Here is a 25,363-nt window from a genome sequence, read left to right on the forward strand (position 1 = left end):
GGTTGCTTCTAAACTTTCTGCAGAAGTACAGTTTTCTTCTGTGCTTTGGGTCACCACAGATGATGCAGCCTGCTGCATCACTGTTGGACGACACTGCCAGGCTGTTGGTTGCTTTTGTTCTGGCTTGCTTCAGGAACTTGGTCTTGTCCTTGGCAGGTTCAATGCCATCTTTCAGCTGGTCAAGTTGCTCATATATGGCTTCCTGTGACTTTAGGTAAGCCAGCAGCTTGTCAAAGCGGTTGTGACGGTCCACAGCATTACTCACGTCAGCAGCATAGGTGAGCCAGTCTTTCTTTAAAGTTTCTGGAAGCTTGCCCTCAATGGATTTGGTCACAATGGGGTTCTTTATGGCCTTGGCATTGTCCAGTTCATTTAAGTCGTAGAGAGCTTTTTCCACTGTTTGGATGAGCTCAATGACTTTTCTTGGCTGGCCGGCTTTGACTGGAGGAGTTGCTTGTAGATCTTCAATGATCTCGAGAGCAATGTTGGCTTGGTTCCCAAACCGGTTATCCAGGACTCTGAAGATTTCGTTTGAGGAGCTGTAGGTCGACAGGTGTAGATTTCTGGCCACCTTCTCATCGATGCTGTTGAGCAGCTGGAATTTCTTGACCTCTGTAGACCCTGTCGGTTCACCCTGCTTCTGTAGAGCTTCCCACTCCTTCTTCCACCTGTAGTAACTTCGCTGGTTGCCAGCAAACTTTGGAAGGGCTGCAGCTTTCAGCTTTATTGCTGGCACTGGAGCTGTATGGTGGACAGTGGGCTCTTCAGAGTCTGTCTTGATTTTTGCAGCTTTGATGAAAGCGGCCTTGCGCGACACCAGCTGGGGAAGTTGCACTTCGAGCTCTGCCATGCAGTGATCAAAGTCTCTTTGCTCTGCAGCGGGAGGCCAGCGGTTCCAGTCACGGTGCGCTTTTTTTGCCTTCAGCACCAATGTCTCGAAGTGCTTCAGCATGAACTCATATGCCTCCAGAGTCACGTCAAGCTGGGCAGAGGAGACGTTCTTGCAGTCAGTTTCAGCGATGTGTAGGGCAAGGGGCAGCTCGTTTTCCCCATACGAGTCCCAGAGTGTTTGTTGAATTAGGAGCTTTGCTTCTTTAGTCCTCTGCTTACAGTATGCCTCTGTCTTCTCCAGGTCGGCTTTCTTCTCGGCACCCAGGTCCTCTACAGTGGCTGCGTCTGCTTCTGCCATGTAGGCGGCCTCAATCTCTTCGTTCGCCTCCATGACTCTCAAGCTCTCTGCTGTAAGCTTGTTGAAGTTTTGCTTTAGCTCCTCCACAGTCATCTCTGAGTGTGTTCTTGTAATGCAGTTAGCAAGATGGGAGAAAAGTCTTTTGGCTGTGGTTCGCTCTGTTTTCAGTTCTTCTAATGACATCGCCATTTTATTTCTTTTTTCCAGGTGACTTCAAGCTTTATCCTCCAGGCCCCCAGGTGAAGTGTCTTCCCTCTCTGTTGGGTTGTGGCACGAGTGGAGTCTTGCTTCTTGGTCACTGGTCAGCGGTATGATGCACTGGTTAGGCGGTGGTCCACTGGCAGGCGGCTCAATGGTGCAGCGGTGATTCACTGGCAGTCGTCAGTTTCCACTGGTGCATCGGTTTTTCACTGTCAAGTGTATATGAGCATCATGGGTTTCCCACACTTGAAAGGGAAGGACTTGGACACAGGATTCCACTCGTCTTGTGTTTTATTGGTTTTCAGTGGAGTTGACGTTGTAGTAGAATTGTGGTAGTAGTAAAATATAGGTTTTTCCAGAAGAAAAGGTAGAAGTAGAAGCAGAAGTAGAAGTAGAACCAGAAGTAGAAGTAGAAGCAGGAGTAGAAGGTGAAAAACCTTAAACATACAAACATAAAAATAAATGTATGAATAAATGCCTGTTTTTCTACAACAAAGCATGTATGAATAAATGCCTGTTTTCCTACAACAAAGCCCAATTTAATTAGGCAACAATATATAAATATTTGTGTAAGTTAAGTATATTTTAACCATTTTTAATCATTCAGGCAATATGTTACTGAACAAACAAACAGAAAACCAGTTCTAAACTAAGAACCATTTACTTCTAACCATTTTAACCATTAGCCCTTTAACAGGCAGTTTGTGCACTGTAACTGAAGATATTTTACTACACACCACTGAGAAAGGAAACTGATGAAATTAAACTAATGTAATGAAACGAAGGACACACGTTAGCAACTACCAGCAAGCTATAAGTTTACTAAACATGGAAAGTTCAGTGGGCTTACCGGTAGCCTTTTTCGTCCTTTTTTCCCCGATGTGCTGTAAGGTTTGTGTTAGTAGCTAATTCTTTTTGCAACTGCTGTGCTGCTGCTTCGTTACAAACTGAACGCCAACTCTGCCTATTGTTCTAAAATGACCGCTGCCCTGCTAATTAGCATTGTGATTGGCTTCACCTGTTCAGCGCAGCGTGCTGTCAAGCCGCGCACTGGCAGCGTAGCACTGTGATTCAGCATAGCAGGGAGTGGCGGAGGCAGCTGTCAATCATGTGAGCCTGCGTTCAGACACTCCTTGCGGCAGGTCGCCGCGACAACAGGGATGAAGATAAAAAGGAAACACAACATGAGGAGAGATAAGAAAAAAAAGAACAACCCCCCACTATGCTCCTGTCAGGAGTACAGTGTGGGAACATTTAAAAAACCTTTGCACATAAGCACACAACAACACAAGTACACTTTAAACACAGGACTTGAGGGGGGGAATCAGGGGTAGGGAGTAAGGGGGGAGGGGAGGAGGTAATCCAGTGCAAACAAGCAGCCATCCGCTCCTGCAGCCATGAAGGCGCTGGTCACGCACCCGCTTGTCACACTGGGGGTAAAATTGGCGACCACGGAAAGTTAGAGAAGGAATGCGAGGAATGCAAGAGTGTCTCCCGGCAGTGACCTTCAGGGGGAAATGTTGCCTCAGCAACGGCCTGAACCGAGGCCAGTGCTGTCTCAGGGAGCCAAATGTCAATAAGATATAAATTGTTTGGTCTTTCCAGACGCAGCCTTTACACGTCCACACCACTCGTCCATATCTGTCCATTCCATCCATTCTATTCAAATTCAAATTGATCTCCGAAAAACGTATTCCTTGCAAAGCTGAAAGCTGCTCCGAGATAACAACCATTTTGTGGTTAAAGTTCTGAATGTCCACAGTCTGAGTGCCAACAGCTTTGCCCACCACTCCAATCATATCGGGCAGCTTTGTGGGGCTTTGAACAGCTGTCACCATTGTCTGATTTCCTCGATATACCAGGGCAATGCCTAATCCAATCAGCAAAAGTCCTGTAATCATGGTTCCGAATAGGTAGATATCTTCAATGTCCTCCACAGAAAGAATCGCCAGGCACATGACCCGCCACCACTCCCACGCATCCATCGTGTAACCAGCCGCAAACGTTCCGGCAGGACAGATGGGTTCCCCCGAACCCAGGCTTCTCGTTGAGAAAACTGTGTCAATTTCGTTAGGAGACCAGTTTATCAATTCCATGCTTTTTTTAGTTTAGAAAGTAATGCAGGGAGAGTCTCTTCAAAAAGTACAGCAGACGAGACAAGACACAGAAGCACAAGCAGGGAAAAAAGGAGGGAGACGGAGAGCAGAAAATGCGACCGCCTTCCGTGGAAGCACGGAGAGAAAAAAAATGCAAACAATGTCCTGACTTAAGATGAAATAGTGCATTTAACTTAATTCCTACTAGTTTTTTAAGTTTACTTTCTCTCACCGAGTTTTCTGCACTTTTTACCCGCATACTTCTTTCATTAAGTTATATGAACTTGTTTTTTCTGAGTGTGTAGCACGGTTTGTGGTATGAGACTTAAGTTACAGAGCTGTGCACCCCAGTGCGCGTGTCCATTTCCGGTTAGCGCGCATCTACCACTAGCGCCAAACACATTCAAACGCAAGAGGTCAAAGCCATGCACCCGGCCCCAGTGCTCTCACGGAAGGCTGGCTCTAATGTTGATTTCGGTAAGTGTAAAGCTTTTGTTTGTAATCTTGTCAATATAATTTAATGTTTGGAATCCTTCCAAGACGGTATTGTCACTCTTAGTAATTTTTATTTCATGTTTATTTTTGTGTCTTAGTTTGATCCACCAATGCAAAATTATTACATTAAAAACCTTTGTAAAAAAAAAAAATCATGATAAATGTGACAAATGTTTTTTGGTATTGTCTTATAGAATATAGACAACTGTTTGGTGTTTCCAAAACAGATTCAGACTGTACAAAAGATTTAAAGACTGTACAATATAGGTGACTAAACAGTCTTAATATAATACATTTTACACTTGTTTTTATTTCTATCACTGGATTTAAATATAAAATATGATGACAAATAATAACAATGATAAATAATTAGTAACATTTCAAAGGGCAGGTTGCTAATCCCAAATACTTCAACATTAGACATTACGATAGGTGGTCACTGTCTCTTTTAGTCTAATTTATCGTTCTGTATTTTTTTAAGTGTCTACTGGAAGAGGGATGCAGTGAACGTGTAAGTTCTGCACTTTTGTCTCTCCAAAATGAGGCCAGCTATTAAAGCATCATAGATTAAAGCATGGTGGCTTCACAAGAACCTCCCCAATACCATGTCTTCATCAGCAGTGTATTTGTACATTCAAATCTTTTAATTCCCTGAAGATTCATTTATCCAGATTTCAATCACAGTTGACCAGTGAAAAAGATGATGTGCAAACATTTAATTGTCAAGTGTGTGAGTTTAACGAGCCCTGCAGTGAAAATGATTTTTTTTTACACATTTACGCAAGCATCTGAAGGTGATGCAAAAAGTGCAGTGCCCCTATCTGGATTGTGACTTTGAGACAAATGTCTACTCTACTTTTAACACACACAAAAGTAGGAATCATGACCAGAAGTATTCTACATCTAGTCTTCAATTCAAACCAGGAATAGCTGTGCAGCTGTGTGGCATTGAGGAAAGCACCTCTGTCCCAGCTGAACCTGTCCCAGCTGAAGATTTCACTAGTTTAGGAGAAGAGGAGCCGACAGATGTTGGTGTCGATATCAATGACCTCGACTCTCAGCTTGAGCATAATTTAGGGCCCGTTTACACGAGGACGCTGTCGGGTAAAAACGACTAAATATTTTATCAGAAGTGCCTTTCGTCTACACGGGGACGGCGTTTCCGAGGCTGAAAAACGGAAAAAATTGAAAACGCCTTCCAGAGTGGATAAGTTAAAAACGGCCCCCGTTGCATATCCGTCTAAACTACCCAATACGCGAAACTCTGCTCGGATCTGCTCACGTCGGGTACGCATTTACGTCATACATATGTCATATACTGTCCATGCCAGCCCGGGAAGTAAGAAAGTAAATAAAAAAGTAAGAGCATGTCTGATTACATCGATCCAACGGACCTTCAAGCTGCTCTGGCAGCTTTAATAAACGTCCAGGAGTCTTTCGAACATCTATACCGAATCTGCACATATACCGTTAATGAACAGAGGCGGGTATGCAATTACTTTTATGAATTTTTGGATACACCGTTTCGTCGGAGGCGTGCGAGATGGATTTGGACAAGACCCGGGAGAACCAGTCAATGGTGGGACAATTTTGTGAGAGGAGTAACAGATGACAATGCCTGGAGGGAAAACTTTCGCATGTCCAAAGCTGCTCTTGTGGCTTTAAGCGAAGAACTTCGACCCTACATCGAGGGTGTAACAACGAACATGAGAGCACCTGTCGGAGTCTTGAAAAAGGTAGTTTGTACTTTGTACTATTTGAGCGACGAGGGACGGCTAAGGAAAACTGCGAACGCCTTCGGATTATCCCAATCAACGGTGTCAGTCATCATTAGACAAACATGCAAGGCCATAACTGTCCACCTCGGTCCGAAGTATATCCAGTTGCCATTCACTGTGCCCGAAACAGAGCTGCTTGTTTCTGGATTCCTGAAGGATCATGGAATGCCCCAATGTTTGGGAGCAGTGGATGGGACTCATATAGAAATAAAACAGCCAGCTGTCAATGCCACAGACTACATAAACAGGAAGGGAAAGTATTCCCTTAATGTCCAAGCTATCTGCGACCACAAATATAGGTAAGATAAACGTTTTCTGCTTTTTCTGTAGCCCATGTAGGGTTCACTAAATTGCTATTATAGTATGCTATATATTATTATTATTATTATTATTATTATTATTATGGTAGAAATATATATTGATATCATTTCACTATATTGTGTAGGAAAATACAAGTGTGGTTGTGAATGACAGGGCCAGGGTCAGAGTGTTAGTTGGGCAGGAGTGAGGAGGCACTGTTGATCGGGGTGGTGTGTGTGTGTGTTTTGGGGGGCATGGGCAGTGTTGCCAGATTGGGCGGTTTTAAGTGCATTTTGGCGGGTTTTGAACATATTTTGGGCTGGAAAACGTCAGCAGCATCTGGCAACACTGGGCATGAGGGGCTTCATTTATTGAAAATTACAATTAAATGCTATTGACTTACAGATTCATGGACGTGGTCATAAAATGGCCTGGAAGTGTGCACGACGCGCGCGTCTTTGCCAATTCAAAAGTGAACACCTACTTGAAGACAGGAAAGATACCTTCGTTGGAAAAGCGAATAGTGGATGAAGAGGATCCCATACCTGTCTTTCTGTTAGGAGACCCTGCCTACCCCCTTACCTTATGAAGGAATACTCAGGTGGAAGCTCTAACCCATCAGAGCAATACTTTGGACTTTGTCTGTGCAGGGCCCGTATGGTAATTGAATGTGCATTTGGTCGACTCAAGGGCAGGTTTTCAGCTCTCAGACGGCCCATGGACATAAATCTCACCGATCTGCCAAATGTCATTTACGCTTGCTTTGTATTACACAATTACTGTGAGGCCTGGGGCACCCCTGTGGATCCCCGTGTTGAACAGGAGGCCATACAATCTGATAGGGATCTGCAACCTCCTACACAAACAAATAACTACCTGACAGACAGCAATGAGGGAAGTGGGAAGAGAGTAAGAAGAATTCTCACTAAATACCTTGACCCCTAATGGCCTTTGTATTAGACTCCACAGGTGGACTGTGATCAAGATGGCTGCCTATTGGCTGTACATTCTTTACGGCTCCTTGTTACTTACTACATTCATCCTCACATTGACCGTTTAAGCTCAGGTGTGTTTCAGTACTGTATGTATATTAAAGTGCCATATTAACCAAAGCATAGACTGTAAATTCTTTGTTTTTTATTCCAGGACACACTTACAGAAGTGTTTTTCACAGAATATACCCTGGTAAATAGAACAGAAACTACACATGTGAACAATACAATAAAAATGAAATGCTTTTGGGTTTATAAGTTGCCTATATGCTTAAACAGTAGTGCTAGGCAGGTGCTGAGCAAAAGTGTAGCAAAATGTAAACAATTATTTTGTATTACACCAAGTGACCCATATGCTTAAACAGTAGCACTAGGCAGGTACGGAACAAGTGTAATAAAATGTAAACAAGATCTTTATCGTACTGAGTGGCACACATCACTCAGCTGTCCACTAGTGAGCCTCTGGCTGCTGTTTAAGAAAAAAAAACTTAAAGTGCTTACTTAAGTACTACGCAGGTACTAAACAAAAATAGTGCAAATTGTTTATGACACCAGATCAACGTCTTCCTCATCTGAGTGTCGCTCCAGTAATTGTCTGTAGGACTGAGGTGCAGGGCCCATCTGCTTAACTGTGTGCAAATGCGGTGTGTATGAATGTGCTTTGGCAATGGTTGGTGCTGTGTATGAATGTGCTGTGGCCATGGGTGGTGGTGCTGTGTATGAATGTGCTGTGGCGATGGATAGTGGTGCTGTGTATGAATTTGCTGGGGCTGTGGATGGTGGTGCTGTGGGGATGGATGGTGGTGCTGTGTATGAATGTGCTGTGGCGATGGATGGTGGTGCTGTGTATGAATGTGCTGTGGCCATGGATGGTGGTGCTGGGTATGAATTTGCTGGGGCCATGGATGGTGGTGCTGGGTATGAATTTGCTGGGGCCATGGATGGTGGTGCTGAGTAAGAATTTGCTGGGGCTGTGGATGGGGTTGTGTGTGAATGTTCTGGCGCTGTGTTGTACTGGAAAGGGGCGGCACAGTTTGCACGAGGTTGACACAAGTGTCTCACAAGAACATCAAAACTGTTGCTCAATCTGACATGAGCCTCTGCAATTGTGTCCAGCCTCTCACTGTTGCTTCTCTCAGCCTTCTCCATAATATCTACAATCTTCCTCTTTATGTCGAGCTCAGTCTGGACTGGATCCACACGAACTTTTTTCTGGAGCCTTTCACTTCTGTAGCTATTTAACTTTGCCTTCAAGAAGAGCAGGGAGAAAAATCATTAGCAGCCGAAATGTTTGGTATTGACAGTGAAAGTAGACATACATGGTTGAATATTCAGTTAAAATTAAAATAAGTCATATCCACTTATGGAAGTACAAAAGCAGGCCCAATTGCCTTCAGATGAAAGCAGTGCCGTATTAAGCCAATGCGGTGCCCCTGGGCACTATACCTCAAGTGCCCCCCCCCCCCCCCCCCCCCACACACACACACACCCTGCACGCACGCGTTCAGTAACCTCCTGCACACACTCACAAACCTTGCCTTTTGCTGTCAAAAATAGTAGCATATACATAAACAATAGTACACATAAACAAGGTCATTCTTCCTCATTGAAAATTTATTAAGTAGGCTACATCAGCCCATCAAATTCACTGAAAACAACCAACGATATGCATGTAGGCATATTGAAATGTCTTATTCAAAAATGAGCAGCATATATTTGTATGTCTTCCTCGGCTAATACTGGCTGTGGTTGTAGCATCTCCCTGGCTAGTGCTAGCAGGGCCATCTCCCTCACTAGCATCGCTGATTTCACTAGCTTCGGCTTCAGCGCTGGTAGTGACAGCAGTTGTCGATGTTTTTATTAAAAAAACGATCTAACACTGGAACATTTTTAATTGCAGCTACACGCCTGGAGCCTCTCTTTTTTTTAATTTTCTCTTCGCACAACCACTCAATTGATGTCTGTCCATTTTTCATTTCTACCGCGGTTTTAAAAAAATTGATACATTTCACCGTAGGTGGACTGGCTCAACTGACAGGTTGAGGAAAGGGGGGTTAATGGTCACATAGGCCACTCTTGCTCAGAATTATGATTATTGTTGTTGTTCTTATGAAAGTGTTCATAATGAATTATATATGACTATTTAACAATGTCAAGTGTATAACCATTTTAAGTGTACAAACATTCACGAAAAATATTTTTAAAGTTTCTGTCATGTGGTGCCCCCCCACTGGCTGTGAGTGGTTGGTGCCCCTGGGCACTGTGCCGCAGGCCCATATAGTTAATCCGGCCTTGGATGAAAGGTAGTTATTGTAATGTTAATGTCGATTTTTTTGGCTTTTGAAATGAAACGGGAAGACAGCACACCTTGATTACAGTAATTAAGCGTACTCCACAGATCTAATTTCGAAGAAAATAAACAAAACATACCTGCAGTAGACCTCTTCATCTTTGGAGGGGGGTTTCGACACTCTGGGCCTGTTGGCTGTCACTTTCTTCTGTAGCACACGCTTGACTCTCGCTTGACTCACTAGAGTCATTCAAGGTATTGTCGTTGATCTCAGCTGTCTCCAATCCGAATTCTAGAGATGAGGTGGATGGCGAACCACCCCATATGTTGTTACACAAGTCAAAAAATAGATATATAACCCGACCATGGCCACTCCGTCGTTGTGTATCGACTGCATCCCTGTATTTACTCCGTATTGATTTCAGCTTTGCAGCAATTTGGGGTTTAGTGATGTCGGTAGGTGTATGAGGGTAATCACCTCTCGTCTCACCGTCTTTGGGAGCCGGGTACTGTTCAATGAATGAGTTCCATATATCTGCATATTTGGTTTGACAGGATTCCCAGTCAATTCCGTTTAGTGTTTTTGCTGTTTTGTAGTCCAACGTGGCTTGAAGTAGGAGTTCCACCTCCTCGTCTGTCCAGACGAAGTTTTTCTTCACCTCACGAGTAGCCATAGCCAGAGTAAAGTTTTCGCGGTGCAGATCAGACAAGACAGAAGACGTTGCGCATGCGTGCAGGCATAGCGGAGGTATTTCACAGCACCACCTAGCCGCCTGGCATGCACATCCAATTGAATTCCACACATTTATGCATCACCGTATAGACGCAAATTTCCTCCTTGAAAACGATCGTGTAGACGCGGAAAAAAGTGAGAACGAAAACGGACTTTTGTGTTTTTGTTTCAGACCGTCCCCGCAGGGCCGTTGACAGCTTTGGCTGGGCCCGGGACAAAATAATCTGAGTGCCCCCCCCCCCCACACACACACACACACATACGCGCGCACGCACATCGCCACACAGCAACCACCCACACCCAACCCCTCTTTTCACAGTCTCCATTCACTCCAACCCTTAAATAACAGGTATTCCAAGCCCATTAAAACAGTCAACCATTTTATTTCAACATTTCAACATATTTACAGTTTGAACATTTCCTTAGTCTGCAACTATTCAGGTGCGAAATGCAATGCGCCGGACTTTTGCTGTGGCAAAGTCGTCAATAAGGTCATTGAAGTCCAGCTTCTTTGCAAGTTCGTGCTCTATAGAGAGCATAGCCAGCCCATTGAGCCTCTCCTGTGACATGTTTGAGCGCAGGTAGTTGATAAACCAAAATGATTGTTTACGGGATGGAACTGGGCCTCAATGAGAACGGAGTTATGGCTTTCCCAAAATCTGAACATAGAAGCATCACCACTAGTCACACACGGACTGGCCATTGGGAGTAGCGGGAGTGGTGGGCCGGTGGTTCAGCGTGGGCCGGCGGAGAAAAAAAAAAACAGTTGCGCGCTGGCCTTTAATATGATAAGCAATGTTAACAGTTTCTTTAAGAAACTGTTAACATTGCTTATCATATTAAAGGCCAGCGCGCAACTGTTTTTTTTTTTTCCTCCGCCGGCCCACCGGGAAAACTCCCGCTACTCCCGATGGCCAGTCCGTGTGTGCCACTAGTGATGTGTACAGTGAGTTTTTCAGTGTATTTTTTTGTCTTGTTTTTCATAAACGTCCTTTCCATACTCGATTTAGAATGTTACAAAAAAAATTGACACCCTCCCAACCACGTAACATTAGCCTATCTGACCTGGGGGCTGACACGTTTATTACGGATAAACCAAAAGGATTACAACGTTCCCTGGATATAGAACTGGACCGAGAATATTTCAAAATCTTAACGTGTAAGCAACAACAATAAAACAGAGGTTGTTTTATTCATTTAGGGCTTATTAGGCTACTTTCATTAATTGCGCTTTTCATACAGGCCTATCATTTTTCACTTGAGCAAGGGAATTGTTTGAAGAGTATCCAGTCTAAGCGAAAGTTTAATGTTTTGCAACAGACTAACCTCAAAACACCCCATTTATAGCCCATTCGTTACATTAAACTCTATCTAGCTGGCAATTTCACATGCCGTCGTATCTACACGGGATGATTTCCAACAAAATAAGGTTTAATTAACAAGAGGCAGCGTTCCACGGGCTTTCGGCTAACTGGAGTCCAGCTCAGCGCAGCTCAGCAAGCGTGCCTAAAACATTTGGATATGATTGCGGGCCAATGTGCTATTCTTTGCTTCATTGAGATATATGCAACACAGTGTTATTAAACCGATATGTTTATGAAATAATTCAATGCCCTGTGCATTTCAGTGTTCACTCAGTGTACCCTGCTATCCCCTACTTTATAATTATGAATGGCGCGTCGCGCGTGCTGGGGTTACATTACGGGGCTGGAAAAAAGTTATCTGTGTCTTACCTGGCTCAGCTGCCCCACTGCCTTCACCACCTGCTGCATCATCAAATCAAATCAAATCAAGTTTATTTGTATAGCGCTTTTAACAATAAACATTGTCGCAAAGCAGCTTTACAGAATTTGAACGACTTAAAACATGAGCTAATTTTATCCCTAATCTATCCCCATCATCTGAATCTTTTCTAAAATATCTATGCAGTAAGCCCCTGAGGCTCTTGGCTTCTTCATCTCTTTTTCTCTTTTCTTTTCTTTGCTCCTGACTTGTGCATGTTGGCAAATGGGCTCGCACGCTTATTGTCGAAGCGTTATGATGGAATAGTGCCGTGTTATTTGGCGCCTTAATCAAAGACCAAACCATTTCTGCATTAGGGGTGGTAGGTGGGTTCTTGAATCTATTTTCGAAGACAATAAAGGCAAAAGAACCAGAAATCATTCATTGAATGCAAATATAGCACATTTTTCTCCCCCAAATCAACACATTTTGAAATGAAACAGAATGATTAATGGCATCTTCATGAGGGACCAGTTCTGGGCCCCCCCTCATGCCTGGGCCCGGGACAAAATACCCGGTTGTCCCCCCCTGTCGACGGCCCTGTGTCCCCGTGTAAAGCGGGCTTTAGCCTCACTTTTCCTGAAAATGCAGACAATACTGAACATATCTGAAACTGCTCTCCAAGAAATCATCCAGCAAATAGGACAGGTATTTCAACTTTCAGAACCGCTGATGTTTTCTGTGATCGAGGAGATACTCAGACGCCATTACCCTGATATTGATAATGCTGTTGTTAAGGAGGTAGTCTGTGCAGTGACTGACACAAATGTATTTTTGAAACACACATCAGCTGGAGGCTCGCTTTCAACTTCCAATAGGAGAGCAACTTACATAGTGAAAGAATTTTCTGTTGTGGAGCCTGTGGAGTTTGTCCCTGATAAGCAGGGTCAAAATATAGTTTACATTCCACTGATTAAAATGCTTCAGGCACTGTTGAGTAAAGACGATGTTTTAGACAAGGCTCTCACCACCAGCAGCTCTAAAGGAAGTGCGTACAGTAACTATAGGGATGGTTTTCACTTTAGTGAAAATGCCATTTTAGCAGAAGACAAATTCAGAATCACCCTGGGGTTGTATATTGATGACTTTGAGGTTACAAACCCACTCGGAACATCTAAGAAGAAGCATAAGTTGTGTGCAGTATATTGGGTTCTTGCCAATCTACACCCAAAGTACCGCTCATCCCTTCATGGCATACAGTTAGCTGTTTTATGCAAGGTAAACACAGTTAAAGAGAAGAGGTATCATGAAGTCCTACGCCCACTTATTGAAGACCTAGTATCACTTGAGGAGAATGGAGTTTATGTTGAAAAGTTGGGAGCAAGCATTAAGGGGACTGTGCTGTATGTTGCAGCAGATAACTTGGCTGCACATGCATTGGCGGGATTTCAAGAGAGCTTTATTGTGGAGAAAATGTGCAGGTTTTGTATGGCCACATGAGAAGAAATCCAAACAAAAAATGTCAGCTCAGGTTTTTACATACTGAGAACCAAAGATGACCATGACAGACAGGTTCAGGAAGTCAAGCAGGACCCATCTAAAGTACCACGCTATGGAGTCAAAGGTGAATGTGTGCTCAGCGAAAACTTGAAATATTTTCATGCTGTAGATGGATTTCCTCCAGATATTCTTCATGATTTTTTGGAGGGAGTGGTCCCATTTGAATTGTACCTGTGCATTCAAGATCTGATAAAAAAGAAGTACATCCCTCTTGAGACACTAAATCAGGCCATCACAGCGTTCCCATATTCCTTTTCTGACAAAATGGACAAACCTCAACCTGTTCCAAAGACATTTGCCTTGAAGAAGACAATAGGAGGGAATGGTCATGTAAACTGGTGTCTAATCAGATTGCTTCCTTTAATGATTGGGCATCATGTACCTGAGGGAGATGAGACGTGGGAGGTGCTCATGGTCTTAAAAGATGTGCTTGAATTGGTTGTATCTCTGAGATTCACAGATGAGTCTTTGTTCTATTTAGAGTCTAAAATGTCAGAGCACCGAGAGTTACTACTGAATGCTTTTCCAGATTGCAGACTCTGTCCAAAGCATCACTATATCGAGCACTATCCCCAACTGACAAAAGTCTTTGGACCTCTCATAGACATGTGGACAATGAGATTCGAAGGGAAGCACAAGTTCTTCAAAAAAGTCATCCATGAAACTCAGAACTTCAAAAATGTTCCCCTATCTTTGGCGATGTGACATCAAAAGATGATGGCATACCATTTGGATAGGGATGAGCGAGTACAGCATTATCTGTATCTGTTAACCATATGAATTATCTGTATCCGTATCCGTACTCGAGTGGGCGGGGCCTAGCCCGGAAGTGGGCGGGTTTTAACCCGGAAGTGGGTCTGCTTGTCTTGAAACGGGCGGGGCTTTAACCAGTATGTTATTTTTAAGCATGCAATTGATATGGGTTGATCAGAAATTGTTATATTTATTGCTGATTAGAAAACTATTTACAGGACAGCATCAGCATTGAGCTTCAGATCAATGGTTTTGATCTCGATAGCAAACGAACTATTTACAGAACAAGTTTTGCAACAATGAATACAACACATGCGGTTGCAATTATGAAATGAAATGAAATGAACAAGAGTTTTCATACTCAACATAACTTTCTTTTTTTAACTTTTAATTTTTTTTTATGATCAGTATGATTTTTTTTAATTCTTTTTTATTTATTTTTTTATTTCCACACCAGGTGTGTGTGTGTGTGTGTGTGTGTGTGTGTGTGTGAGAGAGAGAGACAGAGAGAGAGAGAGAGAGAGAGAGAGAGATAGAGGGGGGCAGGGGCGGGGGGGACTGTGTTCTATGGATCAAATAGTCCGATGCTGTTTTTCAGATCTGCATTGACTTTAATGAAGACCAGTTGTTCCACATGGCTAGGGTCTAAGTTTGCATGCTGTGGACTGACCACATTTCCAGCTGTGCTAAAAACACACTCAGACTGGACACTTGTAGGTGGACAGCTGAGAAGCTGCAGTGCAAAGCCTGTAAGATTGGACCAGCAGTGAAGCTTGCCTGACCAGTATTTCACTGGGTCATCGGTAAGGCTGATGCCCCCATCTGCCAGGTAGGCCTCCACATCACCTGATGGTAAATGTGTCCTCATTGGAATAGCCAATTTCTTTTTCTGCAGGAAAGACAAGACTGAAGTGCTGCTGGTGGCAGGTGATGTGTTTCTTGCAGGTGTAGCCACAGGGTCACAGAGCTCCATCCTGAGGAGCTCCATGTGCTTCTGTGTTTCTTGCAGGTGTAGCCACAGGGTCACAGAGCTCCATCCTGAGGAGTAATGTCCTCTTCAGTGCCTCCACATCAACATTGTTTGGAAAACAGTTGGCCTTATATCTGGGGTCAAGGAGAGTGGCAAGCAGAAATGTGGAGTTTGCAAAAATTGGTTCGAAACGCCATTCTAGTTCTTTGCTCAGCTTGGCTGCCAGTCTCCTTGCTGCTGTGCCTAACTTTTCCCTGGACTCAGCCGCAACATCTTGGCCCAGCCCCACTGTGGCATCTTGATCATCATCACCAGCCATGAACTGATCAGATTCATCCTCAGATTCCTCACCAGCTGCAAGACTTCCCACATGCAGTGACCTGATGATGGAGCACAGGCCATGCAGGAGGGGGATGACCTCAGAGATGGAGGCGCTGTGTTTTGAGAGCGCCTGTGTGACCTCCTCAAAAGGACTAAGAACAGTGAGCATGTCTGATGCTAACTTCCACTCATTTGGATAGATGATTGTTAGAGCTCTACCCATGTTAGACTCCTGTGTCATAATCTGCACAGCCCTGCGCTGCTCCACCAGCCGCTGGAGCATGTAGAACGTATAGTTCCACCTTGTTTTTATATCTGTTATGAGCGTGTGCTGGGGGAGGTTCAACTGTGTTTGCAGCTCATGTAGTTTGTTGCTGGCTTTGCTTGAGCAATGAACATGGCCAGATATGATCCTGGCTTTGGAGAGAAGGAATGTCACAACCCTGTCCTTCTCCAGTGCTTTGATCACCACCAAGTGAAGCGTATGGGACATGCAACGGATATGCCCATATTCAGTCAAAGCTTTCACCATGTTGGCTGCATTATCTGAAACAACAAACCGTATTGTGACAGACTGACCAACAGACTCTTCCCACTCTCTCATCTTTTCCTTAAGGCAGCACAGAATGTTGTTTGATGTGTGCTCAATGTCCAGCACACCAACATTTAGCAGCCCTGCTTTCCTCTGTACTGAAGCTTCCCCTACACGTTCACACCAGTGCCCAGTAAGACAGAGATACAGTATGCATTAGGGTGCATCAGTTGCCCCCTAAAAATGAAAAGTTACTCCGATCATGATGCATTTTTATTTTTATGTTCCTTTTGGTAAGAAAACACACTGGGTGAAATATTTTGACAAAATTCAAAAGTTTAATGGTGGCAGCAGGAGCTCAAAGTTATGGGAAAAAAATGCTATTTTATGACTTTTATGACAAAATTTCGATCACTTTTCATGAAACATTATGGCACCTTATAGAGTATACCAAATATCTTAGATACTGTAGACAGTATGTCTAGAATGTCTAAAAATATTTGGAGGTTTATTTTAGGGTGTCACTAGCATTATCTATCGATGTTATAACCCTGGTTTTAAGCTTGCCGCCTATGCATATGCTAGCCCCTATTAAAGTTATAATGATGCTGGATTACCCGTTTTCAAGACAACTGAAGATACAAGTGAAATGTTAAGAAGCAAATTCTCAATGTCTATTTCCTATGTGGCCGTCTCAGATTTGGAACCATTACTCTGTCTTTTGCTACAATTTGCACAATGTTCTGGAATCTTTCTTCTATTGTGGCAGAACCAACTTTCTCATGGGCTAGTTTAACCCCATGCTCTGCCACATCATTTGTCACAATGAAGTTTGTGAGTGTTGCCTTTATCCTCTGGTAAGATGCCAAGCCATCCCATTGTGACACTGGTGTTGAGAGCAGATGATCATCAAATATATCAAAAGCTGCAAAGAACAGCCATGAGTCTTCACCTATGAAGTTTTCCAGCTTGAGGGCCACAGCTTCCTCTGGTAGACTTGGAAAGCATGGTTTGCCATAGTCTGTTCCTGTCCTGTTCCTGGGGATAGCAGCCTTTGGGAAGCTCAGCAATCTATCCACCATAGCCTGCTTGGTGGATGTCTGCACTCTCTCACTGAACAGAGCAAGTGGTACAAGGTCTGCTGTCAAATACCACAGGTGGTTTGAGAAGGTCTTAATTGCAATTTGAGCTACCTCTCTATCGACTTCTTTGTACAAGTAGAGATCTTTGAGTAGTTGCAGGTCATTTTGCGGTGCAGATGTACCATATGTATATTTTCAATTTGGGGAAAGAGAACTGTTGCACTCTCATAAACAGACCGATTCCTTTTCCCACATGTCTCTGTTGTGAGATATTTTAATGCTCTTATGATCATCCTCAGGGTTGGAAGCTTTGATGTAGGAAGAACTAAGTCATCTTTAGTAGCAGCAAGCTCATACAGCAAAGATGATGCCCGAGTTTTACGAGCAGCCATACTTACATACAGTGGTGTCAACCTAATGCAAGACTTCTACCATAGAACATGTATGAAGCTTCTAAGTTGAAGGCAAGGCAAGGCAAGTTTATTTATATAGCACATTTCATACACAGTGGCAGTTCAGTGTGCTTTACAGAAGTAAAAGCAAAACAGTAAACAATAGAAAATAAAATTACATAAAATAAATGGGGAAGAAAATTAATAAGAATTAAACAATAGTAGAAATAAAATAATAAAATGAGAAAAGTTCAATTTAAAAAAACAGCAGAATAAAATAGAATAAAAGTTAAGTAAAATTTAAAACATGGAGAGACTGTAAAAGTAAAGAGTTTAAAACATGTAGAGATGGCAATATTAATAATTTAGCAGAAAGCATCTGAAAACAGCTTGGTCTTTAGTCTAGATTTGAAGCTGCCAACAGCAGGAGCATTTTTGATGTCCTCTGGCAGTTGGTTCCATAGCTGTACTGCATAGTAGCTAAAAGCTGCTTCACCACACTTTGTTTTAACAACAGGTTTTAACAGTAAATTTTTCTGCTGCGATCTGGTAGATCTGATTGGGTTAGGCCGCTGCAACATATCAGAGAGGTAATTGGGCCCTGTACCATTTAGAGATTTGTACACCAGCAGCAATGCTTTAAAGTCAATTCTGTAGCTTACTGGAAGCCAGTGAAGGGACCTTAGAATTGGAGTAATGTGCTCTGTTCTTTTTGTTCGTGTGAGAACCCTAGCTGCTGCATTTTGAACCAGCTGAAGTCGTTTGACGGGTTTTTTTGGCAGGCCTGTGAAAAGGCCATTGCAGTAATCAACCCTACTAGAGATGAAGGAATGTATAAGTTTTTCCAGATCATTTTTTGACATAAGTCCTCTTAGTTTGGAAATGTTTTTTAGGTGATAAAATGCCGTTTTAGTGATTGCTTTCATATGCCTCTCAAAGTTTAGCTCGCTGTCAATGAAAACACCAAGATTTTTAACCATTTCTTTTGTTTTAATCCCCTTTGTGTCAAGAATAGTGGTAATCCTGAGTCTTTCATTTTTTTTTCAAAATAGAATTACTTCTGTTTTATCTGTGTTCAGTTGAAGAAAATTTTGTGACATCCAGTTGTTGATTTGATCGATACACTGGTAGAGACATTCAAGGGGGGCATAATCATTAGGTGATAGAGCAAGATAAATTTGGGTATCATCTGCATAGCAGTGATATAAAATTGAATTGTTCTTGATAATTTGCCCAAGTGGGAGCATATAAAGGTTGAATAGTAATGGTCCAAGAATCGACCCCTGGGGGACACCACAGGTCAAGGACATTGATGCTGAGGTACAATTTCCCATGGTAACAAAGAAGCTTCTATCTTTTAAGTATGATTTTAACCAATTGATAACTTTACCAGTCAACCCAACCCAGTGTTCAAGTTGATATAGCAGTATGTTGTGATCAACAGTATCAAAAGCTGCACTGAGGTCCAGTAATACCAGGACCGATGTTTTGCCTGCATCAGTATTAAGACGTATGTCATTTATAACTTTAATCAGCGCTGTTTCAGTGCTATGATTGGCACGAAATCCTGATTGAAAGTTATCAAAACAGCTGTTTGACATCAAGAAGGCAGTTAATTGATTGAAGACAATTTTTTCAAGGAGAACTTTACTTCTAATGGATCATGCAAAAAGTTTGTTCAAATAAACTAGACTGAAAAGTATATGATACTGATGGATTATGAGATCCACATTTTTAATACATATTCTAAATATATTATCAAGCACAGTTTGAGTTTTAGCTGTTCATTGAATCATTGTTCAACTACTTTTAAACAATACAAATGTATTATGAATCACATTAATTAATTAATTAATTAATTAATTAATTAATTAATTAATTAATTAATTAATTAATGAGGAGGTGGCTGATACAGTGGGCTTTCTAATGTGATGGGCATATAACAGATGGTTATGTAGAGATGTTGTGTTGTAATGTTTTGCATCTTTACCTCTGCTTAGCTTGGACTTGCAAAGCTTGCAAATGGCTTTGGAGGGATCATTTTCAGAAACAGTGAAAGAGTCCCATACTGCAGAAGTCCTCTTGGTCTTTAGTGGAGGAGGACTTCCATCACCAGATGCAATATTGGTCTCAGTGGGGGAAATGTGGGTGCTACTGCCACTGTTTTCATTGTCACTGATTTGACCCTCACTGTCCTGCAATGTTAAGCAAACTCTGACTGGTGTTTCAGTGTAAGCTGAAGTACTCTCTATATCACTCATTATTCTGTATCACTGATCATGGTGTGTGTGTGTGTGTGTGTGTGTGTGTGTGTGTGTGTGTGTGTAGCTTAATTTGTAATATGATTTATACCACTACTACCTAGAAAGTGTCAGACATTCAGTGCGTGAAGTAAAATAAAACTGGTTAGAGCCAACTGATGGCTTAAAAAAAAAAAAAACTCCGACGACCGGCAGAGAGAGAGAGAGAGAGAGTGTGTGTGTAGCTTAATTTGTAATACTTATACCACTACTACCTTTATTTTTACATGAATTACAGCAAGAAAGTGTCAGACACTCAATGCGTGAAGTCAAAAAAGCTATTTTTAACCAACGGTTAAAAAAAGAAAAAAAAATCTCCGACAGGCAGAGATGCAATGCGAGTTGCTTTCTACCAAGCACCATGTCTGAACTAGAGGTCTGCGCGGGACAGAATTTTCAGTCCCGCTCCCGCCCGTTCCCGCATTGTGCAGTCCCATTCCCGCCCACTCCCGCAAAGAATTATGATTTTCAGTCCCGCCCACACCTGCCATATTTTGTCCCGCTCCCGCCCACAAATCCCGCATGATGCAGACATTCGCGTTATTTCTCACGAAAGTTCTTGTCATTGGCTTGGGGAATTAAACATGCTGAGCTTAGCTGAGCTCTCCACTGACCGATCCTTCACCTAGCGCACATAGCGAGGGTGCGCATTGCCAGGCGGCATGCGCAGCTGAGGCTTTACAGAGATACCCAACACACTTACCAAAATCTACAGTGGATATTAAGAATATTGTACATTGCACATAGCTTATATGTCACTCCTCACATTTACGTTCTAGGAAATACAAGTAAGCCTATAAGAAATTAATATAATTTAAAGACACAGCGTGATGGTGCCCCGCCCCTACTTTCTTTTTAAAGCAGCACTTACTTCTGAAGCACTGTGAGCTTCACTAGAGGAGCTCTGTTCTTCTGCCATGATCGGAGATCTCAAACACAGAAGAGCGGAAAGGAATCGGAAATGTACGTGAGATTAGACCACATCCGCAAATTTAGGCATCTTAAAATGTTTTTATTAATGCCAAATAAAATATCCAGCACAAATTATATATGATAGACATAAATTAATAATTTATAAATTTTATTTTAAACACGTTTTTAGTTAGCGGGACTGCAGCTTATCACCTCTCCTGCCCGCTCCCGCATTATGCACTCCCCCTCCCGCCCGCAATGAGCTTTCAAAATTTGTCCCGCGCCGCACTGCTTTGCGTCAGGTCCCGCGGGACTCCCGCGGGAGTGCAGGGCTCTAGTCTGAACGAACCCACATTTACCAGAACTCTACTGGTTATAAGTAAGTACAAACTGAAATAAAAACAAACTTGAAGCTGAAGAAACCCGAAACGTTAACGGAAAAGAGCCGCGAACCTGAGTGACTGAGGGAGAGACAGAGAGCTGTTCTCTGTGTGAGTGAGCAGAGTGGTGTGTGTAGGGGAGGGGCGCTGTGATGCTGTGTGAGGATTTTCATTCAGTCCGAGCACAGATATTGACTCGTATTACTCGTATAATACTCATACTCGGCAAAAGTGCTTTATCTGTACCAGATACTCGTTTCAGCCGAGTATCCGGCTCAACTCTACATTTGGACTGTGCTTCCTTTTTCAAACGAGCACTCCAAGCAAACAAAGTAAAGAGCGTAATGATTTCTTCCCTCCCAGGGAACATTCAAGACATTTTGCACCAAAGATGTGGTCTCCAAAACACAGTCCTGTCAGCTGTGTCTGTCAGTATTGATGGAATGAACTACAGTATGTTGCAGATATTGTGGTTTCTGTCAGTTCATGTGGAGGGCTTCCAGAGTTTAGGCAGATTAAGCAAGTGCTAGTGCTTAATGCGGACATTGTTTTCTTGTGCAAACCAATGATTGCATGGTATCATGAGCATCTTCGTGCTTATGAATTGACACAAAGCAGCACAGGCTTGGTTGCCACTCAGTTGACTGGGTTCAATGATGTTTTTCCTTTGTCACCATACCGAGTCAGAGGCATGTTGTTTGTTTCTTTGAAACATTACATATTATGCTAGCCGCACTAACTTTATAGCTCTCTTTGTAGGACAATGGAACAGAAGTGGCCAATCAGAGTCATCGTCACTGATTGTGACATTGGAAGAATCAGTCTTGATCAGAAACGAGGCAGCCTTGAGTCTTTTTTGGAACACTTGAAAGTTAAACTGGCGCTACCATATGACTTCAAACTACAGTTTGAAGACCCACTGTTTAACAATGCCTTCTGCAATCTGACAGATGTATCAGAACTGCCAGATCCAGCCACGCTGAAAATTATAAGTCTTGAGTCCCTGTCTTCGGTCTCTAGCACACCGTCCTCAATGAGCACATCTGATACAGAGATACTGTATACAAATGAAGAAAAATCTCAATTGATGAGGCCGGATCCTTGGCCTTCTGCATTTGATATTCCAGAGTTCTCTGTGGATGTAAATTTTCGACTGAGACAGGGAGACCTTGCCTATATGAAGGATGGAACTCGGATGGATGTTTCTCGAGACATGAAACATGTGATCTTAGAAAGACTGGCAGAGACAATGTACAAGTACACAGCATACCCCACAGAGGAACACTGTCAAGAAGTGGCCTCTGCACTGATTGCAAAACATCCCTGTCTGAAAGAAGCTGGATCATCCACTGGATATTGTGGATGGAAGAATAGCATTAAGTTCAAGATGGGGAATTTCCGTACAAAAATGAGAAGATCTGGAATGACCGATGTCACGGTGAATGGCAGCAGGCGGAAGAGGGATTTCCCTGAAGGAGAGCCATCATGTAGTAACATAAGAAGGCCAAGAAGAAGTGAGACAAATTTCTTGCCAAATTTTCCTGATGGTGAAAATACAGATACTCTTGAGTCCGTTAGAAGACAGCTTGAAAGTGAAGCAAAGAAAAGGCTTCCGGACTCAGTTGATGTGAAGAAAACGATGGACCAGACATTTTCTTTGCGAAGCAAAGAAATCGTAGAAGAACAGCCTCCAGTTTAAAGGATGATGGAATGCTAGCCTGCGCTGTTCACAGAAAGTCAGGTATGCCCCACTTATACTGCACTATACTGAACCACACCACAAGTAATCATTATTTTCATTTCACCAGAGCTTTTTTTTATTTTATTTTTATTTTCTTTCTTTTTCTATTTTCATTTTATTTATTTATTTTTTTCTGTGTGTTTGTGTAGTTTGATGTTTGTTTGAGTGTTTTGTCCGCCGGTTGTGGTGTAGCTCCGGACCCAGTTTTAGGCGTCGGTTCCCTCTAGGCCTTGGTTCGCTGTGGGTGATGCCTGTGCTCCCAGCTATGGACTGCAGTGAGCTCGTTGCTTATTTTACATCGTGGTTGTCCAGCGCTCTGTGCTTTAATGCTTGGCGTGATGTTCCGAGCGATGTTGCTCGGTGGTGTTGCAGCAGCTGTGCAGGCGGTTTGGGACACACCAGCGCTCTGCATGGCGGTGCTCGCTTTGTGGATCCATGGCGTGGTGTTCGAGCAATGTTGCTGACGGCATCACAGCGGCGGTGCTGGAGATGTGGGACTCATTTTCGTGTGCCTTTTGGTGGGACTGTGGCTGCTACACCACTGGAATTACATCCTGACCCCTACTTGGTGGACTGTTTTACTTTTTATTTTTTTCATTTTTTATTTTTATTTATTTATTTTTTTTCCTTGTTTATAATTGTAAAGCGTCCTTGGGTTTCTTGAAAGGTGCTATATAAATTGAACTTATTATTATTATTATTATTATTATTATTATTATTATTATTGTAGATTACTCTGTTGATTCGTTTGATTATTTTAATGATTAATTGATTTATCATTGAGTAAATCTGGTCATTACTATTTGAGAAATGTCTCATATATGACAGTCAAATAGACTATTGGCGTCAAATGACTACCATGGTGGAGTAAACAATCCTTTGGATGTGTTTTTTTTTTTTGTTTCTTAAGGTCTTTGCCGAGTTCTATAGAGTTGCCAGTAAGAACCTCAAGAATGACTTTTACGAAGCTGTGGACCACTATACCACTCGTCTCATTGAACTCTTCAAAACCAGAAAAGGAGCTATTGGCCAATCGCTTGATCACCTCCTCCAGCCAATCAATACACAAGTAAGTGTTGTTTCAGATTCTTCATCATTCCCACCTTATGGTAGTGTGTTTGCAAGCTTCAGCTAGGCCTACAGCTGCTACTACAGTACAAGTAATCCTTTAGAATTCAACTTTGTAACTCAAGCACGCATATCCACAGACTACAAGTTTGCTTTCATATAGTCTTCTGCTTATTCTTTTTTGTCATCTTTTCCATGAGACCAATGACATCACCACAACACACACTGCTGTCCTATGATGTCTGTCCCTGTGTCTTGGAGATAATTCCAGCAAATTCTTCCTCAGCTGCTCAGTAAGTACATTTATAATGATAATGATATGACCATTGTACAGTGCACATTTTAGGACATCATCAGACCTCAGGTTCAGTTCTCAGATTTTGGAAAAAACAGTATTGTTCAGGTCTGGTATTAAAAAAAACCCTTTGTCAAGGCTTAGGTCTAATGCACCTGGACTGCAAACAGCCAATATTAAAATTCCCCAAAACTGAGGTCAAGTTAGTTATTCTAGCCTGTATTCACACTTTGCAAACCAAACATATTTAAGTGGGGATGTCACAACATTAAACAAGTGACATATTTTTAATCAGTTGGGAGTTACAAACAAATTTGATGCTTCACACGTGATGCTGAAGGAAAGTAATTTTCCATCTTAGTCTGTGGTAAAAATGTTTCACCATAGACCATAGACAAATTTCTTTTCTGCCCGATATAGAATTGGGTTTAGAGGGTTATATCACTAAATTGCAACAACACATCTATGTTGTATATGATTTTCAATATACATTCAAAGTTTGAGCCAAATCTGAGCTTCCCAGATGAAGTTGTATAGCCTTTTTTATTATTCTTTTTGTTAAGGCTTAGTGCTGAAATGCAGCCATTTCTACCTACTCATAATCTAAAGAGCTCTCTGCGACAGTATTCCAGAGTGCTTGTTTCTTCTATGTGATGTTGTGCATCATAAGAGTGGACACACTATAACTACCTAAATTTATTTGTGTTCTTTTATTTTTAATGCAGGATTCGGACACTGCATGTGACTTCACCCAGGTGCCTGTTGGGGTTCTTAGAATCATGACTGAGGACACGCCACCATTGATTAACAGCATTGCAATCATCCTTGAAGGAAACATTGTCATGGATGAGATTCCCACAACCTCTCAAGCACTTTGTCTTCTGTGGTTGGTAGAAGAGAGCAACTGGACTTGCTTGAAAAGTCTTGAAGACGTTTCGCCTCTCATCTGAAAGGCATCCTCAGTTCTGTCTGTCTAATAGGGAGTATCAAGTATTTATCCTCTCATGGATCATCATAGAATCTGAATCAGAATGCTGATGGCTGCATTGTAGGTGGCTGATGACACCCACCTCTGTTCAGTGATGGTCGTTCCAGGTTGACAAAAATGAACAATCCTCTCTGGCTAAGATGTCTGCCAGTTTTCTGGAAGTCCTCTCATACTCCTGCACCAGTCGAAGGGATCTCATCCCAAAGTGCGTAGAAACATATCTGTGAATATACTCAGTCATCCAGGTACATAGTAATCTGTGGTTGGTAGAAG

General features: G+C 42.5%; 1 protein-coding gene across 1 annotated transcript in view; it reads left to right on the forward strand.

Moving 5' to 3' along the window:
- Positions 1-21,761: 21,761 nt before the first annotated feature.
- Positions 21,762-25,363, forward strand: part of LOC132893634 (ankyrin repeat and EF-hand domain-containing protein 1-like) — a 31,251-nt gene continuing 27,649 nt past the window's right edge. Inside the window, exons 1-3 of the mRNA XM_060932780.1 lie at positions 21,762-22,673; positions 23,650-23,808; positions 24,828-24,992. Coding sequence (XP_060788763.1) covers positions 21,762-22,673; positions 23,650-23,808; positions 24,828-24,992 — 1,236 coding nt within the window. The remainder of the gene's footprint in view (positions 22,674-23,649; positions 23,809-24,827; positions 24,993-25,363) is intronic.

Source organism: Neoarius graeffei, chromosome 11, assembly GCF_027579695.1.
Source record: "Neoarius graeffei isolate fNeoGra1 chromosome 11, fNeoGra1.pri, whole genome shotgun sequence".
In the NCBI taxonomy this organism is placed as follows: domain Eukaryota; kingdom Metazoa; phylum Chordata; class Actinopteri; order Siluriformes; family Ariidae; genus Neoarius; species Neoarius graeffei.